The sequence below is a fragment of the Galleria mellonella genome, unplaced genomic scaffold (assembly GCF_026898425.1).
Source record: "Galleria mellonella isolate WM207_F2 unplaced genomic scaffold, CSIRO_AGI_GalMel_v1 utg718, whole genome shotgun sequence".
NCBI lineage: Eukaryota > Metazoa > Arthropoda > Insecta > Lepidoptera > Pyralidae > Galleria > Galleria mellonella.
In genome coordinates this window covers 1,273,544-1,296,288 of record NW_026442143.1, presented here as the reverse complement: position 1 = coordinate 1,296,288, position 22,745 = coordinate 1,273,544, and the positions used below count along the sequence as shown (strand labels likewise).

The following is a 22,745-nucleotide window of genomic DNA, read 5'->3' as shown; positions in this document are numbered from 1 at the left end:
ACAAATTCGCAATGACGTAACCGATATATGCAATTTATTTGTAGGTTTACCATACATAAAATTGTTTATATACACTTAAATATCATTAAATTACCATAAGTTGCAGCAAGAGAAATAACTTTTCAAGAATATTGGAAATCCACAAAATGTTCTCACAATACAATCAAGTAGCCACTTCTAAATCACACTAACCCACAAAAGCAATTCCTTGGTCGCTATAACGACGGACAGCCCCACTGTTTACGAACCGAAGTCTGCACGAGAAACAGTAACGCACCACCTTCGAACCCGAACGAACACCACCCGCCCTGAACGGCACCACCTTAATAAAATAAATATCACACAAAAATAAACCAAATTTAAAATTAAAATGAACATTACATCGGAAATTGAATCGGATACAGCGACTGTTCTATTTTCAAATTAACAACGAACATAAAAGTTTTAAATTTCGAACTATCGTGTGATTCGCTGTTCAAAATGATTTGTGTTTTAGTGTTGGCATTGTTGACAACTCTCGCATTATCGGCACGGGAGCCGCGTCAAATTACTCTTGCGGATCAAGGAACAATATCTGGAATGTATATAACGAGATTCCGAACAAAGAGAATAGCTGCGTACGTGGGTATACCATACGCACAGCCCCCGCTTGACTTCAGAAGGTTTGCTCCGCCCGAGTTTACGGACCTTCCAAAATGGGAGGAAGTTAGAAATATGACAATATACGCACCTGATTGCATGCAAACCGACCCGAAGGGGGAAGATGTGCAGAATCCATTGCCGAAACACGACGAGTTGTTCAATAAATTGTTGGAATCTCAACTAGAGGAGCCGAGAAAGAAAGAGTTTTCTGAAGATTGCTTGTATTTAAATGTTTATGTGCCAGATGGTAAGAACTATTTTAATTTTATTATAATCGTTGGGCCATTTTTAACACAGATTAAAAAAATCAATGGTTCTATCGAATATAACATTTACGTCTGTGACGTCAGAGCTATTAAATGCATATTTCATTCAACCAATCCTACATCCAACTATTGGACATTGGTCTTTTCTAACATGAGAACATGTTATTTGACATTGTTTTGGTTTTATCTCTTTTGCACTAGTATACGTAGTTATTGTTAGTATACGTGTATTATTATATTATTACTTACCTTTTAAGACATTTTGGGAAAATTATATTTATGAAAATTTGTAAAGCACGAACCGTTGTTAATTACGCTCAAACTAATGAATAGGTAAAAATAAAACTAAGTACACAGATAAATCATAATCCCAAATTACTGGATACTTTTTATCTTATAGGCTTAGATTATACCTACAGACTAGTTTTGTCTATACATATAATAAAATTGTAGAGGGCGAATGTCTGTACATAGAAAAAAAACGCTAAAAACTGTATCAGGGGGATATTAGAAGTGAAATAGAATACATCTATATATTTTTAATTTTTTTTTATATTATATATTTTTTAAATTTTTGTTTATCTGTCTGTTTGTCTACTTGTCTGTTTGTACGGGCTAATTCCCGAAACTATATGATCAATTTAAATGAAATTTTGCATGGTGGTACGTTATAACACCGGTCAATATTTAAGGTACTTTTAATCACGGGAATTAATTAAAGAGTTCCCGAGGGATAATTACAAAACTACAGTAACTTATACAGCTTAGTATATAACCTACTTAAGTAAAGTTATTTTGATCTAAGGCAAAGAGTGAGAACAACACGTCATTTGTTAATTTTGATCCAGTATTCCTAAACATAATAAATAGGTAGGTACGTACATTGATACATACTAAACAGGAATTACAAATACCACGCGGATTATGTCACGGACATCAGCTAGTCTAAACTAATATTATACAGATAAAAGATTTTATTTTTTATAAATATCAGAGGGAGACTTTGTACAAAAATCGTTTGCTAGGGTACCTCTGTCCCATTCGTGTTTCAACCTTAAAGCAGTTGTGTTTGCATGGCTGTGTTTCGGTTTGAAGGGTGGAATATGGCGTGAATTTACAGGGTACAGAGGAATAACACCTGAGTCCTCAGAAATGGCAACGCATGGGGGGTATCATGGGCGAAACAGTATACTCTGTTATGTTCATGGTACTGCTCATGTCTATAAGCGACGGTTACTATTTTCCATCAAGTGAACCGTCAGCTTGTTTGCCATTCTAAATTATTTAAAAAAAAATTTAAAAATATTTATCGACTTTACAAATTATTTTACGTATAGAAAGTTACATTGTCAGTATGTAACATGCGCTGCATTTTATTCTCAAAAGAAATACACATCTTCGTATCAACGCGTGCGAGTCCGGGGCGTGTAGCTAGTCATATATATGTCGACCTCTTCATAATAAACGAGTCACCTCATTATCACTCAATATACACTTGTAACTTGAAGTTAATTAAATATAATTGGATTATGAGACTTCGTATATCGAACAGAGCATCTGTCGACCATTTTCAATAAAATACTAAGGAATTTTGTCCATATTAAGTCCTTTATTATTTTATATTCGAAGGGGCTTGCCCCTAAGTGAACGTTTGACATTCATTTGACATTGTGAAATTCCTACGCTCAACCCTTCTTAGGATTATATGCATAAATCTATTGACTATATTAATATTATAGAGAGGGAAGATTTTTCTATATAATTGTTTTTAAAAATTCTTTCGCCTATAAAAAGATACATTATCAGCGAGTAACATAGACTATATTATCTTTCTATTTACCCATGCGAAGCCAGAGGTGATTCACTAGTATTAAATATACTTGGTAAGTTATTATGGTACATAAAAGTTTTATGTGCCTACGAGTATGTATGTAAAGTTGCCCAATAAATTGTTGTCACAGCTTCGTTTTCAGCAAGCAAACATTGTAGATGATAGGTAATGCCGATCAATATATTTTTCTTTAGTTCACGATAGATAAAGGTGACACTAGATATACATGAGTAAAAGGAATGTAGTAGAAAAACGAGCTATGAAATAGGGAAATAGTCTATAAGTATGATCGAGCGAATTTTTTTATGTATATATATATATATATATATATATATATATATATATATATATATATATATATATAGTTTTAAATTTACTTATAAAGTACAGAAGATGATTTTATCACTAAAGCAATCTCTTTTTCTGGATAGAGGAGAAAATAAAAAGAGGACAGTAGCTATTTAACTAGAAAATCAGCTGACGGCCCATCTGATGGAAAGTGCTAAATGTTGTCTGTAGATATAAACAGTACTTAGGTACTATAATGTTATAGAATAAACTGTGACGCGTATGGTATACCTCGTGCATTGCCATTCCTGAGGGCTAAGATATTATGCCAACGTTAACTACACTGCCATATCCCATGCTTCAAACAAAATCACAGACATGCAAATAATTTTTGGCAGCAGAAACACAAGTGGGATAAAGGTACTTAAGCAAACGAATTTTGTACAAAGTGTTCCAGCATAGTCAAATGTACAATAATGTTCTTGCAAATGTCACAACAAAGTTCATTAAAGACAGTATTTTAAATAGGTTTATTTTAAAATTATTTTATTTTATAATTGCATATTGTATATGATATAGTCGTGTGGTCCGGCATAGAATAGGCCACCCTTTCCTTTCTCGTAAGTATGGTCAAAGGCGACTAAAAAAGGGCGAAGGATGGGCAGCAGCATCATTCTTAAAACATCTCCAAAGCCTAACTGCGGTTGTCACTTCGTCTGCCAAGGATAGCAACTCTTAGCAAAATCTTTTACAATTACGTACATTTTGCTCTCTTTTTTATTGTATCGTAGCAATAAAATTAAAACAGCATCTATTTATGCCTTATGTTAATACATATAAGACTCTTTTCGCTATTTCTTTTCCTAACCGTTATTTCCTTCTTCCTAGTGGAGAACTAACCTAATTCTCAATATCATAGAAAATGTGAAGGGAAGCACTTGAATGATTTCAATTCCATTGACGACGTCCCACATCTGTAACAAATCGATTCGCACCTCATTCAATCTGCTACGAAAATTCTTTATCATAGGAATATATTATACTGGCTAAAGTTATCAATTGATGCTATATGATTTTGCTCTTACAAAAATTCATGATATTTTTTTTTTCTGATGGAAAATGTTAACCGGAGAATAAAGACATAAGCAGTACCATGGACTTAACAGAGTATACTGTTCTATCCATGATACTCTTCATGCGTTGCTATTCCTGAGGTCTAAGGTGTTATGTATCTATACCCTATAAATGCACTGCCATATCCCCCCCTTCAAACTGAAACATATATGTAAAAAACTCATAGCACGATATTTATTCGCTAATCTCTCAAACTGTTCATTTTCATTCAATCGATAATATAAAAATTATATAAAACATTAAAAAAAAATTGTAAGTGTATATTCTTTAGAGAGAGAATAGTTATTATTTTAATATGAAAAATGGGTTCAGTAGGTAGCGGTAGGAATTAAAAAAACGTTTGATACGGTATCAAATTTTTAAGCATAACCAAAAAAAGTAATCGAGCTAAAATTTATATGTAAATGAGACCGCATAACATACAGGACAAATAATACATTCAACAACATACAAAAAATAGTCAAAACATTGACTAATACTCATCTATATACTAGTAGATACAGATATGACTCGTAGATACAGATGTCTGTACTGCAGCTACATAGATTTTATTTAATTTATATATTAATCAATCGACTTCATGGACACTCATTGTTATAGTTCTTTCATATACACCCACTCTAACTTGCCTAACTTGCTTTAGACTTATAATTTTCGTTCATGTAATTAAAATCCGTTATTGGCTGTATTTATAAGAGACTTAGTATGCAAGTTATTTTTTAAGAGCTGCAGATTTTTAGATTAAATAATAAAAAAATATTATAATACTATAGATACAAATTAATTACCGAATGTATGTAAATATATCACTTCAGAACAACTGTATCTATTTGACTAATTTTTTGTTTGTTTTATTTGTAATCATCAAGAGAGGGCATGGTTTGTATGGATTAAAATGTTAATGTAAAAATGGGTGTATAATTCTACTGTTACTACGCATTAAAAAACAAATACAAAAATATTTATATATAAAAAATATTATGAAACACAAAACAATTTTCTTATTAGATTTTGTGCGACTAAATTATAAGTTTTACAATTCAATTACAACATAAAACGAATGTGTAACAAACAAAACAAAAAGTCCTTCGTTAACCTAGTTTTCCAAATCCACAAGGTCCCCCTCGATCTGATAAGGGAGTCATTTTCTTCGGGCCCTTATATGGGCCGCCATCATTGCCATTCTACGCTGCCCTCGTTCGATTCTCATGCATTCATATTTTGTAATGATTCATTTTTGAGGCCTTCACATAGTTAAAAGTATTTTCAAAAAAATTTTAAATAATAATTTTTACTAATATTATAAGTCTTTCACCATTAGAAAGCTACATTCACCCTCAGTAACATAGGCTATATTTATTGCTAGAAAAGATTAAGGATTTTAACTTAAACTTTAATAACGTAACGAGTGCAAAAAAAAGTGCTGTAAAATATCTTTTGTCGCGTGCGCTGCGGAAACTATTGGTGATAGAACAAAAGTATATTGTACAATATTGAACAAAATATCATTAACTACAAAAAACTTCGCGATACTATATGTCCAACTATTATCGTTATGTCACAATAATCACTTTTTAAAATGTTGTAAAAATGTCCATCCGTGCGAAGCCGGGACGGGTCGCTAGTGTAATTAATATTTTAAATTGAAAATTAGTTTATTCGTTCGTTCTCTTAGCGTCTTAATGGCTTAATCAATCACTATGAAATTTGGTATATACGCACTATGTATGATGGAGAACTACTTTTATCCTGATTTACGCATACAAATTCGTGTAAAGCTAGTTATATGTAAATGTAAGTTAATAGGGAGATTTTGTACAAAAGTCGATTGCTTGGGTACCTCTGTCCCATTCGTCTTTCTGCCATGAAGCAGTTGTGTTTTCATGGCTGTGCTTCGGTTTGAAGGGTGGGATATGGCGTGAATTTATAGGGTACAAAGGAATAACATCTGATTTCTCAGGAATGGCAACGCATGGGGGGTATCACGGGCGAAACACTATACTCTGTTATGTCGATGGTACTGCTTATGTCTATAGGCGACGGTTACCACTTTCCATCAGGTGGGCCGTCAGCTTGTTTGCCATTCTAAGTTGTATAAAAAAATGTATGATACCATTTGGCGTTCTAACGACTTAATTAATCGTCGTGAATTCTTTTATAAATATAGTATTTGGGATGAAAAAGGGCTGAAACTAATTTTTGTCCTTGCCAATAACATATCCTGGTGACGCGAATAAGATCACGAGGAATGACCTACATCGCTATTAGCCATAATAATAATAGTATTATTTAATAAATGCAAAAGTTTGTAAAGAAATATGAATGAACGTTTGTTACTCTTTTACGCAAAAACTATTGAACGGATTTGTATGAAACTTGGAACACGGATAGGTTACATCCTAACTTAGCAAATAGTATTAGTATACTCTAAGTACCTACTGATTCAAGCGGGCGAAGCGATGAAATATAATTAGTTATGAATAACGTGAATTTGTTTTGAATGTATACGATTTCTACTTACTGTGTGATGCTTATTTCATCATCGTCATCATCATATCAACCCTTAACCGTCCATTGCTGAACATAAGCTTCCCCCGTGGAGGATTTTGCTAGTAGTTATTACGGTTGTCACTTGCCATGCTTGGCAAACGGATTGGAAATCACAGTTAGACTTTAAAGATGTTTTAAAAGGGACGCTGCTGCCCATTCCTCGCCCTTCCTTAGTCGCCTCTTACGACACCTACAGGAAAGGTAGGGATGGCCTATTCTATGCCGGGACCATACAGCCATGCCTATTTACTAAAGATGACTTGTTATTTATTATATTAATACTTAGTTAGTAAAGAAGATTTATAAAATTATATTTTCTCTTTTTTTTTTGTTGCTAAATTTCACATTTCGTGACTGCCATTTTGACTATAGACGGCATACGTCATAGACGCGAATCAATCATGAATAATATAATGATGTCTCATTTATCAAAATCTGTCATACCATTACAAGCGGTCACTACAACTGCCTAAAGAAATCCATTCTAATGTTGTAAATTATGCGAAAATAACTCTGTCTGTTACCTTTACACCCCAAAACTGGATCAATTTTGATGCATTTTTGCATGATAAATTGTACTTTGGAGATGGATATAGGCTACATTTTGTCGCAATAATAAAACTGAAAGGTGTTGAAATAGAAGTTAAAAGTTTGATATAAAACACAGTCCTAGGCAGACGAAGTCGCGGGCATCGACTTGTTCATATATATAAACTAGCTGATTATATATTTATAAATGTATATTACTACTTTTTACCCGTGACTTTTTATGTGAAACTGGGTTAAGTTGATAAAGCGGGATAGAAATAGCCCGTGTCCTTTTCCATCCCAAATACATAAAGTTTGATGACAATTGGTTGAACCGTTAAAGCGTCAAGTGATAACAAAAAACGTACCCACTTTCACACTTTGTGTGCTTTCGTCGGATCGCATGTGCAAAATTTGAATGATTCTAAAATATAATACTAGCTTTTATTCGCGACTTCGTCTGCATGACTGGATGTATTCACTGAAATTTAAAAATGATAGGTTAAGCTATTAAAGCATCAGGAGGTAATACTCCAAAAGAAGGATATAATGTATGTACATATGTATGTGTGTATATATATAATTATTAATTTTATTGAATCCTTTCCAATTTTGTCGAAATAAATTTCATCATATACCTACACATTTTTTACATAGGAATAGATTGTTGTTGATAGAATGTTTTTATAAGGATAATAAAATTATATGAAAGACACGCAAGTTATGTCATAATTTTAGTGCTTTACATAGTAATAAGAATTCAGCTTCAGTTTCCTATAAAGTAGACAATTAGTTCATTTGCTTCTAATAAAAAAAAGCAGGAAATTAAAAAGACCATCCAAACCGATTATTAATTACTAATACTATTATACATTTTTTGCCAAGAGAGAAAAAAGAAGTGTAATGTTTTTAGGGTTCACATATATGAGTATCTTTGTTTCACTATAACTTCTAAATGCCTAAATAAATTTGATATATGGGGCATCGTTAGAATCCATATATTATTCAGAGTAGCACTAACTGTAATTTTTTTTATATAGTTTGTTTCAAACACGGAAAACGTGTTGCAAAGTAAAATGTGCTTGTTATTTTCTACTTTTCAACCGACTTCAAAAAAGGGGGAGGTTCTTTGCTTCGGTTGTATTTTCCACTGTTTATAAATTAATTTGGAAAATTATTCTTTATCTGAAAACATATTTTTTCTTTATATAGATCTTTATATAGATAAATTCCATAGAAAATTTATCGAAGTATCTAGCTTTGTCACGATAGTTTTATATCTAAAAAATCTATTTTTTTTTACAAAAGACAATTGATCCTAAAACAGTTTTTTGAATTGCTAAATCGTTTAAGACATTTTCCAAATGATAACTTCTACAAAAGGACAGCACTTCATTTTTATTTTAATCCTGTTATTTTATTAATTCAATTATTATTCCTATTACAATATTATAAATGCGAAAATTTGTGACGATGAATGGATGTTTATTACCCTTTCATGTAAAATTTCTGAACGAATATGAATGAAACGTGGAACGCGGTAAAGTCAAATCCTAACTTAGCACGTTGAATACTTTATGTACTGATTCACGTGGGAAAAACCGCGGGATAAAGCTATCAGATAAATATAAGTAAAACTTTGTATTCATACCCACACTCTTATTGGTATTTTATTGTAAATAATAAATATATGGTAATAAAAGTTTTTTAATATAATCAACAAGTACTTATAATTATGCTATCCACGTAAGACATTGAAGTAGTTAAATAAACAGGTAAACTAGGAGGACAAAGGAAAATCTAATGGAAAAATTAATCTTATTATTTAATTATATTGCTAAAGTTAATTACCATATTTATTTATATTGTGTAGTTACTTATGTTAGAAAATAAGAGGTGGCTTAAACTGCCAGAATTAAATTACTCGAAAGCTGCGATTAAGGGATTTATTGAAAAATACTCAAAGAAGTTAACTTTTTTAAATAAAAATAATATTTGTGTATTAAGAAGGACTCTGCAAATTAAGTAAGCACATGGCCCATCTAGACTTATGTCCAAAATCTGCTTGCAAATTACGAATAGAATAATTATGACCGATCATAATAAAGAAGAAATGCTACAGCGCGTCATTTATAACTGCAAACCACTCATGCATAAACGTAAACGACATATCGTTTTTGAAAAATACACTTCATATTCTATATACACATAAGTGATAAAAAAATCTTTAAATTCTTATCATTGATAGGAATTTGTAGCGAACTTTAAAAAAACGATCACAGTAGATCACAGAGGTCGCAGTGTTACAGATTTTTCTATCTTACAAAACCCATTATTCAAAAATATTTAAATAAATACAAATATTTTTATTTTCTCTTCATAAATCATAATAGTTAGGCCTTATATTCATCCTATGGGATGTAAAATATTGGGAATGTAAAATAATTAACAGATGAATTATAAAAATGAAATCCATAACAATACAATCGAAACAACGCAAATGCTCTTTTTCATTTGTCCTAAAGTTATTACATGTTCCTCGCCTTTCCCAAGAATTACTATTAATTCGACTTACACAGAATATCCTTACAAATTGGTTCGTTGCCTCACGTTACGCCTACATATTACGTGCTGACGATATCAGCATTCAGGCGAATGGAATTAGGCTCCTGAGAACAAGAAAGGATAAAATATTTGTCATTGGTTTTACTGAAATTAGGATTAAATTGAAATATATGTATATCCAAGTGATTTGAGGTGTGGATACAATCAATTTATTGATAGTATATACTACTTTATATGTGTGGTCCGGGCCGTGTGGTCCCGGCATAGAATAGGACCACATGACCCACCCTTCCCTTTCCCGTGGGTGTTGTAAGAGACGACTAAGAGAGAAGAGAGACAGAGAGAAAGATGGGCAGCAGCGTACCTCTTAAAATATCTTCAAGCCTAACTACAGTTGCCAATCCGCCTGCCAAGCGTGACAACTACTGGCAGAACCCCCCTAGGGGGAGGGGTATGTTTAGCAATGGACAGTTAAAGGCTGATATGAAGATAATTTCTTATTTTTATCTCTTAATATTCTATAAGATTATCTCTTAGCGCCTCGAGGACTTTTTTTTATACAACTTAGAATGGCAAACAAGCTGACGGCCCACCTAATGGAAAGTGGTCCCCATCGCCTTTAGACATGAGTAGTACCATGGACATAACAGAGTATACTGTTTCGTACATGATACCCCCATGCGTTGCCATTCCTGAGGACTCAGATGTACCCTGAAAATTAAAACAGGCCAGTTAGCCCATCATGATGAATTCATTAGGAATTAACCATGATAGTTTTCAGGGAGAAGGTCGCTTCTCGCGAGGAGGTCGACCTGGTTGGGTATATTGCTAGCAATGAGATTCTCAGTCTCCATTACTAACAATCCGTTTCCCCCCGTTTCTTCAGGGTTGACAACGGACGGGTAATGTAGAGTCTTCCTCTGATAAACAATGAAAATACTATAGTTACAGTACAGTATCAATCTCAGTTATAGTAGTATAGATTTATACAAATTAAGCAACTAATAGCTTACATAAATTGTTCATATATTTAATTAGTTACACGCCATTATATTATATACAAACTTGGGAACTTCGGTTTACCCATCTGTTACCTATTTGTGGAGTTTGGTGATTTAATTTGTTGCTAACGGTTAGATATTTAATGACTGATACTGTGATATATGTCTAATTCGTTTTTGTTTCATGAGCAGATTAGTGATACATCTTATGTCAAGAAATTCTAAGTCAACCTCGGGGTCTTAAATAGCTTATTTAGTCTCATGTGACTGGAGAATAAAAAAAAACGAAGTCAAGTCGTTTGAAGACATACATATACATATACATACATACATATACATACATACATATATATATATATATATATATATATATATATATATATATATATATATATATATATATATATATATACATATATATATATACTGTATGTGTGTGTGTGTACTCTGCCGTGATCTTGGCTGTTTTGATTCTTATAGAATACAAATTAAATGTATAGCTTTGGAGCGCATTTCTTTTACATTTAAAAATACAAAAAAATTTCAAGAATGGCAATGCATGGGAAGTATCATAGCAATACAGTATACTCTATTATGTCCATGGTACTGCTCATGTCTATAGGCGATGGTTACCACTTTCCATTAGGTGGGCCATCAGCTTGTTATGCGTTATGCGTTGTCATTATTAAAAACGATGATATTACGTAATTTCACTGATATATCCCTAACCTTTGCATTGCTGTGTTACGGTTTGAAAAGAGAGGATGAATTTACAAAATACAGAGGTATAACAAGTTAGTTCTCAGGAATGGTAATGCATGAAGTAAATTATAGGCGATATAGTATTCAGTTTGTATGCCATTTTAAATTTTATATATATATTTTGTAGCTTATGTATTGATTAGTATTAATATTTATTCGTATTCGTAGTATTGAGAGTCGCGCGTACAGCACTCGTGCACTTTAGCTGCCTGCTAGCGACATGCTTTCCTATATTGTGTTGACTGGAAGAGATCTCTTTCAAAGCTAAATCCACCCTTGCTCACATTATTTATAAATGTTATCTATGTAATTTACATATATATGTATATATAAACTTTATTATTCTGAAAAATGCGGTCGAAAACTCTAAATACCATAATTGAAAGTATGTACTTAATTATAAGAATTGTTCAAGCAATCCGAATGTATATATGCGAGTTTTTTAACGTTGCATGCAAGTAGAATGTAAACAATCGTTGTACAGCTGAACATTTGCCGTTTTAAAATTCTCGTTGTTAGCATTCGGGGTACATTAGCTTCCTGCTTAATTACCTAAGCTAATAAATGCAACAGCTTTCCTACTACGTGAAAATATAAACGGAAAGCGGTTTATTGAATTTTGATGTTTGGATTTGCGTTTGCATTATATTATTACTAGCTATATACTGCGGCGTTGCTCACCTAAATTAAAATATACCCTATGTATTAATTTTGGATTTAGCCTAACTGCTTATAAAATATCATTTAAATTCGTTAAAACACACAAAATTGAGTGACAAACATCCATATATGTTTTTAAATTTTCACATTTATAACATAAGTAGAACTGCGAGAAGCAATGAAACTATATTTTGATTTGAATGATGAAGTATAAAATTACAAATTACACCAAAATAATTTCTTAGTCCTCATGAATATGTACCGCGGGCGTCACTGTATATTCTGTGTTATCTATGGTGCTATTTATCAGTGTGTACAGACCACTTTCCATCGGGTGAGCCGTCAGCTTGTTTGCAATCCTAAGTCATCCTACTAATCCTATTAATATAATAAATGCGAAAGTAAGCGGATGGATAAATATTTGTTACTCTTCTATGCAAAAACTGCTAAACTGATTTGAATGAAATCTGGCATATGAGTAAGTTATATCCTAACTTAACACATAGAAAACTATATATAAATATTGGTTTGTACAGACAAAGCCGCGGCAAATAGCTAGTTGTTGATGTTTGTTCCTCAATCAAGCTTAATTGGCTAAACAGATTGATATAAAATTTGGTTCACGAGTAGGTTATATCCTAAATTAAAACATAGGTTACTTTATATATTGATTCACATGGGATAAGTCGTGGGAAAGTTAGTAAAAAATAAACCCACCAATCTACCTAAAAAAATATTAAGCAGAAATATTATTGTTACTTAACCTCTTTCAAAAGAGGACTATTGAAAACACAGGGGCAAACGAGCATGCGGCTCACCTGAAAGTAAGTGATCACCCTCAACACCAAAGACATTGCAGGTACACTTCCGGCTTTTTAAAAAGGAAATGCTCTTTTCTTGAAGGTTATGATGTCGTATCAATTCGAAAATACTGGTGCTAGAAGTTAATTCCAAAGAATGGTTGTGCGTAGAAGAAAGTACCTCGAAAAACGCACCGCATGGTGGAAGATTTGCGGTCTTCCATAAAGAACAGCAATAAGTGGTAATACTTTCAGAGACCCACTGATAATAATATAAAAAAAAATTCGAACGATTCACCGCAAATACCCAAACATAAATTCTTCAACAATCAAATCAAACCAACTATTATAAAGATTATAAATATAAATATAATTTAATTGCTTCAATATTTATTATGATCTATTCATCGATATATTTCCGTTACTTAGGGTGAGAAGTAGCACGTGGATCATAAATAATTTATGTCTCCTGGAAACATCGCCAACTTTAGAAAGATCGATCGATAATAAATTAAATTACATTGGTGTTATTACATCTTGTTCTATTTTCAAATGGCCAAGTAAGGATGTGCACGTTTTTTTTATTCGACGGCAAAAGAAACTGTAATTAGTATATGTGTTTAACTTTGCAATTATGTTAGGCAGGTATATATAAAACTTTGGCGGAACGTACCTTCGTAACAAGTAATATTCTTTCTCATTTCTTATATTATCATATTCTTCGTAATAGTCTGAAATGTCGATAGTTTCTCTATAAATCTATATTTTCTTCGTGGAAGTGCTATTATAATATTGTGTAATATATATATATATATATATATATATATATATATATATATATATATATATATATATATATATATATATATCTCAAGGCTCCGCCCGCGTTAATCAGTACATGAAGTATTATATCTATCGTGTACCAAATTTCATTAAAATCCGTTCAGTAGTTTTTATGTGAAAAATTAACAAACATACATCCATCCGTCCATTGTTACAAATCTTCTGTATTCATTATTTTAATCATAATAGGATGCAATTAACTTATATATTCTTATCCGTTCCTTGAAAAATTCACATGACAAAGACATGGACATTACAGAATATTGTCTCGTACCGTAACTACATATTTTTTCTACTGACATGTTCCATATTTGAAACTGAAAACAGCTATGCACACACAGCTATTTGGCAACAGAAATATCAACGTAGATATATATTATACTATATATACATATATATATATATATATATATATATATATATATATATATATATAACCCTAAATAAAAGTAAATTAAAAAAAGAAGCAGCTGATACTATGCAGTTGATTTTTATAGTTTTTACCCTTTACTACAATCCCCGTAAACAAGTACCTATATTATTAATCGCTCCGTCCTCCATAATTATAACGGGGTAATTAACAGTGAAGTATGTAGTTTCCGTTACTTTTTTACACTCAACCATAAATTTTTATATGGAAATTTATATTGTATCCACTTAATAAATTAGCATAATATTGTTAAGCACCTACACGTAATTCATCAAATTTAAGGAACAAACGTGAATATATTCTTCATAACACGAATACTTCCATACTTTCTTGACACTACGTGATGGAACGATTCCCACCGCTTGGCAATTTTTCTTAGAAATATTCTTATATATAATTATTTTTATTGAACACGTTTTCCCCTTCGATATTCTTTTAAAATTAATATTTTATTGCAAAAAATGACTAGCGAATTTAATTTTATATTTTATTTTTGTTTATTTGAATTCCATAATATTGCTATAGGTGTCCGGTGACATAAATTTATAACTATAGTGAGCTATATGGCTATTGGGCATAACGAGTAACAATAAGAGAGATAGCCTTATTTTTTTCTAAAACAAATTTGATTCACGAATATATATATATATATATTTTATACAACTTAGAATGGCACACAAGTTGACGGCCCACGTCAGTATTCTACGACTATGACGATATACAATATCAGTAATAACTCTCATTGTAATTTATATTTATATAAAATAAATTTTATATTATATTAATATAAAATAATTGCCACGTGATCTCTGAATATGGGCTACCCCTTACTTTTCCGGGGGTCTCATAAGAAGCGACGAAGGAAACTCAATGGTCAAGGGATAAGCATCGGCGTCGCTTTTAAAACCGACAGCGGTTGCCAACTCGCTTTCCAACCGTGGTATCTATGAGGAAAACTTCCCATAAGTAGGCCTATGTTCAGCAGTGGACAGTTAACAGTTGATTTTAAGTGTGAAAGTAATGACGGGAAGATAATTTTCCAACACTTATTTTTGGCATTTTTATTAATCATTACAAGTATATTCGCAATATTATACAAACGATAGCGATAATTGGATCTAAAAAAGTCTTTATTAGTCTCAAATACTGTATGTATGCTAAATATGTTTATTTATTAAAAATATTAAAAAATGCTTAATTTAAAATTAAATTAAACGGCCACTTTCTATCATCGTACGGCTCGCCATCGACAGAGAGTTCACCCTCATACCTTACAGCCTAAATGTATATATATTACTATATATACAATTTAGGCCTATACCTATACCTATAGGTTACTTACACGTACAACGCGGTTTCAGAGATGTTTTCTCTCACGAACACTCAGGTTATGGAATGAGCTCCCTGGTTTTCCCAAGAGACTACAGCATGAGGTTCTTCAAAAGCCGAGTAAAGAGATTTTTTTAGGGGCGGCAACGCGCACGTAATACCTCTGGCATTGCAGGCGTTCATAGGCTACGTTAACCGCTTACCATCAGATGGGCCGTATGCTTGTTTGCCACCTCAGTGGTATAAAAAAAAACTTTTGGGTTCTTCATGCTGATATTATATATTAGATAACCAATATTTAGTATATTTTTATTGAGTCAATATATAAATATTGTGACCAGAATATATAGATATTGCTAAATATTATCCACTCTTAATATTCACATTTATAACATACCATAAGTAAACTATAATGAACAACTATTATTGCAAAACAAACCGACAGATTAATTGAACCTAAATAAAAAAGTTAAAATGGCAAAAATTAAGTTAAAGAGTTAATATGTAAACTGATTCCATTCGAATTTTCCTATCTGTATAACCATCTGTATAAGTTTAAACAGTTTTATTCGCCAAAAAGAGAAATCTCTTCTAAGCATTATCAGTGACTTTAAATCGACTTAATCCTTTAAGACTTGGATTCCAAAGCTTATTGAATGTAAGGTCTCGTCGACATCATTTTTACAGTACAACTCAATAAAAAGTAATTGAGCACAGCTATAAAACGAGAGAGTAAATTAAATTTAAATGTTACTGGATTTTACTCATTAACAAAATAATCAATTTGTACTTTTAAATCGTCTTAAAATCCTTTACTATTTTAAATTTATGTAATTTGTCATGATTTATGGCAGTTCTTTTTTTTTGTGGAAAAACATTTGAATCTGTCATTTTAAAATTTTAAAACTGTATTTGTTTAGGATTTGGTATTGGTTTCAATAAAGGAACCTTTCTAAATTATTATTATTTATTACCACTGTTATGTTATTTATATTTATATTATTATATATATTACATTATATTTATATTATGACTACAGCATGGGGTTTTTTAAAAGAGGGGTAAAGAGGTTTCTTCAGGGTCGGCAACGCACGCGTAATACCTCCAGTATTGCAGGCATTCATAGGCTACGGTAACCGCTTACCATCAGGTGAGCCGTATGCTTGTTTCCCACCTCAGTGGTATAAAACGTGTGGTACCGGCATAGAGTAGGCCACCCCTTCCTTTCCCGTAGGTGTTATAAAAGACGACTAAGGGTAGGCGAGGGATGGGCAGCAGCGGCCCTCTTAAAACATCTCCAAAGCCTAACTATAGTTACCAATCTGCCTGCCAAGCGTAGCAACTGCGGGCAAAACTCCCCAAGGGGGAGGCTTTTGTTCAGCAGTGGGCAGTTAATGGCTGATATGATGATGATAATGATACCTATTATCCTGGCTTTCATTATCACATAGATACAGTTATAGTGTGAAAATTATTGAAACTCAAACTGAATAAAGTATATGTAGTATTAAACAACTAAATACATATTTTAAACACATAATGTAATAATAATAATAAAAAAGATCTAAATCAATACAAGCAAACAAATGATTATTGGTCAATCAATGTTTATATTATATAGGGAGGTAGTTTGTATAAAACCGTATCCAAACGGAAGATGAAGCAATATGTTAAACCATCAAAACACCAAGATGTACGTGTAAGATCACAAATCCCAATTTCATTATAAATTTATTACACAATCACGTTAGGGTTGTCAAAACTTATTTTAGTTCAAGGTTATTGTTAATATATTATTAAAGCGGTAATATTAGTTGATTGGTATGTACGTAAAAGGTCAAAATGAGTGTGTGACCCGAAATTCTAATTATCCTCCCGGCAATGACCTGGATAAGTATGTAAATTCCTAATGAACGATTTAAACCATTCGTTCATTGGGGCTCGCAATTCCATCTACTTTAATTACTCTGGCATATTTTTTTCTTAACGATTCGCCGTCTACGATTAATGACTATTAAGAAATGTTGAAATTGAAAATATAAAGAATAATAGATTTTTTTAAACAATGTTTACTAGTCATAGCTATGTGCTGTTTTACTTGAATGTTTCAAATAAAACATGTTGTGCTACATATGTGTTTACACGATATGTACATACCCTTATTTTATTTTTTTTTCTCTCATTATTTATTTGCTCATTACGTTGCACCATCAATTATATTTACTATTATTCCTATCTATTTTTTTTTCTTTACTATCACGGCACATTGATTTTATAGCCACCTGATGGAAAGATTATAATATTTATCTGTATGAGCCATAGGTCCAACTCAAGATTGCATCGGGGGGAAAGGGATTGTTAGCAATGGGGTTTGACAGCCCCATTGCTAGCAATATGCCTTATTAGGTCGACCTCCACGTGGTTCCCCCTGGAAACCATCGTGAACAATTCTTGTTAAATTCGTCACGAAAGGCTAACTGACGTACTTCATCCTCATCTATCATCCTTCATTGGTGCCCCGCCGGCGTATACCGATAGCGCGGGTGGGGTTACCATTCCATTATCATCCATTAAAAAAAAACTCAAGATTGCATCTAACTTATCGTCAGATGCAATCTTGAGTTTTTTTTTAGCCATTATAGTGTTAAGTTCGCATATCATAAGTATATATTTAGATATATCTGTATATTATTTAGGATAAACTTAAACACGAATAAAATCCAATCCAATTTCTATATATTGGGTTCATCGATATTTTGATAAAATGTAATCACCCATTTCATTTCAACTTAATTTTTTAAATATTTCTATGCACATTTAAACCCTAGTAATTTTGGTCTGGTTTAATTTTAGTTTCTCTCTAGGAGTAAAGGCATTTCATTTAGGCATTTAATCTTCTTAATTTATTTTTATCTGCTGAACTAAATTATACTTAAATTCGAGTTTGTATACACATAAAAATATATTTTAGTTATCTTTTATTTGGGACTCCATAAGTCCATTGAATGCGTAACTACTTTTATTTCTTTCAATATAAATAACAAGACATAATAGCTTGATTAACACCTATAGTGGGATTAGATAAATCATTTTTTTTTTTAATTTATCGTCATCATTATGTCAGCCTTTAACTGTCCACTGCTGAACATAAGCCTCCCCCTTGAGGGGTTAGGCAAGTAGCTGCCACGCTTGCCAGGCGGATTAGGCACCGCAGTTAGGCTTTGTAGATGTTTTAAGAGGGACGCTGCTTCCCATCCCTCGTCTTTCTTTAGTCTCCTTTTACGACACCCACGGGAAAGGAAGGAGTGGCTCATTCTATGCCGGGACCACACGGCCTTCTTTTGTTATAATCCTTAAATTATGAAACCGCCTGAAGTCTTTATTATTATAGAAAGATGAATAAGCATTCAAACATGAAAATGAGTATATTTGGCGAAAGAATTGCTTAATATAACACAAAATTTCACTCGACTTAAGAATCACTTCTTTTAAGTTGTTTGAAAATAAAATTCTATATTCATGGTTACTTCAAGCTCGGTAGCTTTGTGATAGATTGAGTTACTGGACAAAGTTTTATAACATGATTTAATACAATGATGTATATGCGTTCCTCATACTTGAGAACAAGTATTCTAACATAAATGTTTTGATGTTGTTAATCAATTTAAGAAGAAATATAAATAAGTCAATCAAAATTTCCATACTAAGCAGCTGTCCCTATTAATAATAATAATAGAAGTATTATATCTGCTATTCTTATCTTTGTGTATAATAAAGTATACCTTATATATGTATAACTATATTTGTTATTTATATACATATATATTTATTATGGCAGTCTAGCATAGTCTAGCAGCATGCTGGACATGGGGAGGTTTATGTATACGGACATAAGCCTCCCCATGTCCAGCAGTGGACGGATAATGGCTGAAATGATGATGATATATTTATTTATTTATATATGTAAATTGTAGTATATATGTATATCAATTATCAATTATTATTAGTACCGCATTCGAGTATTCGGACACTTCCCTAAGGTTGACTAGGAGATAATGCTTTTGGCATTGAGTTTGCCTTGTGCATATATGTACGAATGATTAAATAAATAAAAATAAATAATTTTATTTTTATTGATTTGAATGATTGATTGATATGGTAAGAACTTAATTATTCAAAATTCCCATCCCCAGCCGTAGACCGTTGATAGGTTGTTGTGATAATGTTAAAAACAAAAAAATAATTAGTTACTCCTAACTCAAAAAACACATAAAAACAATAATAAGCTAAGAAATCAGGTGACCTAAGTTCCACCGATTCACACCTACCAATGATTCATAATATGCACATACCCAGGGTGAATTTCCAGTCATTAATGCAAGAATTCCGTGACGTTGCTACACTTCGAGCAATCGACTTAACCCTAATCTTTGCGGTGACCTAGATATTAACAGTGCTGGATTTTACTCGCAATTCGAATGATTTCATGGCAAATAAGTACTACTTACTTTAATAAAAATTAGCTCTTGTCAAATAGCTTTATTTTATTTTATAGTAATAAAGAAATTTGCAGTAATGGACAATATTTATTGACCTTAAAAAAATTTCACACTAAAAGTACAAATCATACATATGGGAACACTTACAGCTAAAGAATACTTTCTTAGACAAGTGAGATATGAATCTATCGATAGAATCGTTATCGCTAGTAGATCCACGAAATAAAATGAGATGGTGAGATCTTATATCTTATTCTTTCTCAGGCGAAAGCTTTGTGTCCAGAGAAGTAATTAAGGATTAATCTGAACTTTTAACAAATAGCTGTAGAAATTGGCAAGATATTCTTTTGAGGATAAACAATATATTATAGTACATTCAATACTTTGTAATACATTTTTTTATTACATGAAAATTTATAAATTATATTACTTTGTATTCATATTTTTTTTCAAACTTAATGCTTTAGTATTAAAAAAAAGATATATTGTTATTTAAAAAATTGCTTGGGTACCTCTGTCCTATTCGTGTTTCTACCGTGAAGCAGTTGTGTTTACATGGCTGTGTTTCGGTTTGAAGGGTGGGATATGGCGTGAATTTACAGGGTACAGAGGAATAATATCTGAGTCCTCAGTCCTCAGTTTCGCCCTTGATACCACCCATGCATTAGCATTCCTGAGGACTCAGAGGATTAACCTCTGTAACCTGTTCATTCACTGCCATATCTCATCCTTTAAACCGAAACACAGCTATGCAAACAACTTCTTCACGGTAGAAACACGAAAGCGACAAAGGTGCCAAAGCAAACAACTTTTGTACAAAGTCTCACTCTGGTATTATTGAATTTAAAATTATTCAAAATAAATAGTGTAGGTTGCTGATAATGCAGCTTTCTATATGTGCAAGAATTTCATCAGTTACAGTCAGTTAACCAGTTTTAAGTCCATTACAAATAAATAAATAAACAAATCTTTTCTCTTTACAATATTCGAAGAGATGACTTGCTTGCTGTTATTAAATATGAATTTTATCAATTGCTGCAATGTAATTATGAAAGACGTTTCTGTTTTAATTTTTATTTTTATTAATATTTTTTTATAAACGGTTTTAATTTAAATTAAGTTCGTTTATCATTTATAAACGTGGCTAAATTTAAATGTATAATAAACCGTTTAAAGGTGTAGCCTATATTATACGTGTGCTTACAATATTTGTAGAGAGATTACTAAAATTGATCGAGTGGCATTGATATCATAATAATGATAAAGGTTTTTTTATACCACTGAGGTGACAATCAAATATACGGCCCACCTGATGGTAAGTGGTTACCGTAGCCTATAAACGCCTGCAATACCAGGGGTATTATGCGTGCGTTGCCAACCATACAGAAACCTCTTTACCCCCTTTTGAAGAACCCCATGCAGTAGTCTTGATAGAGATGATGATGAAACATTTAATTTTTACGAGTAAAAATAAAATCAAATTAAAGAATAAAAAAATATGAATATTTTTAATTAACAGGTAACTTATTAATACTGATGAGAACCGGTTATTTATATGTTAAATTTAATATATTGTTTCTGTTAATGTTACGCTAGATGATTCTATGCTCTTTTGTTTTAATAGTTTAAATCCACCTTTATTCGAAATCATCAGAAACATTGATTTATCCTGTATTCCGTCTGTATACCTAAAAGTGCAGATTTTTCAAATTGCATTCTTTATTTACGTCACTTTATTTTTTTCCTGTTGTAAGAATCACATTGTTAAATGATTAAATTTTACATTACTCACCTGAGTTATTGGAATGACAATATTATCTACCTATATCTATATATAATATATAATATTTTACAATAAATGATAGTAATACCTCTAATTTATATATTGTTTACCTTGTTTTCCAAACATATTCTTAATAATATATCATTTACACAATAATATAGCATTTTTATTTTTCCATTTAAACTTATAATATAATTTCTCTCATATACTGTATAATAAATGTGCCTTATGGTATCCCCATTCATGGATATGTGTCCAGTTATTCAATTAGTATGTCAAATATCTTTTTTTATTTTCGTTTTAGTTTTTGAATGTTTAAATCATGAAATTTTGACATTATTCTAATGTAGATGATATGAGAGTAAATTCATAGTTTTACATATAAATAAGGGGTTCACTTTCATCTCATACAAGCAGTAGTTTGTACAAACAATTAACAACATGATATCGAAAGCAAACTTAGGTATTCTAACAATATCCTTGTTTTCTGCTTGTTACAGATTTCAAAGTGGAAGGCTATCCGACAATGGTGTGGTTTCACGGTGGGAACTTTGTCCGAGGCAGCCCCAATAATGTAAATCCGTTCCATCTTGTGTTGAAGCATAAGGTACTATTATATTAATATTATAATATTAGTATACGAATACATAACTGATTATTATTTGTAATTATGTTTTATTACTTAATTATTACAGATACAAATATTTTCAGCAAAATTTTTTGAATCTTATAAAGACACTAAATCATTATTGGAGTCTGTTTAAATATTTAATTATTAAATTTTTTGTAGAATAAGTGGTATAATATACTCATAAATTTAATTAAACCCGTTTT

General features: G+C 31.7%; 1 protein-coding gene across 1 annotated transcript in view; it reads left to right on the top strand.

The window, feature by feature from the left end:
* The first annotated feature begins 299 nt into the window (after window positions 1–299).
* Window positions 300–22,745, top strand: part of LOC113516263 (carboxylesterase 1E) — a 34,099-nt gene continuing 11,653 nt past the window's right edge. The window contains exons 1-2 of the mRNA XM_026900654.3: window positions 300–889; window positions 22,412–22,518. Of these exons, the coding sequence (XP_026756455.2) occupies window positions 481–889; window positions 22,412–22,518 (516 nt within the window). The 5' untranslated portion in view covers window positions 300–480. The remainder of the gene's footprint in view (window positions 890–22,411; window positions 22,519–22,745) is intronic.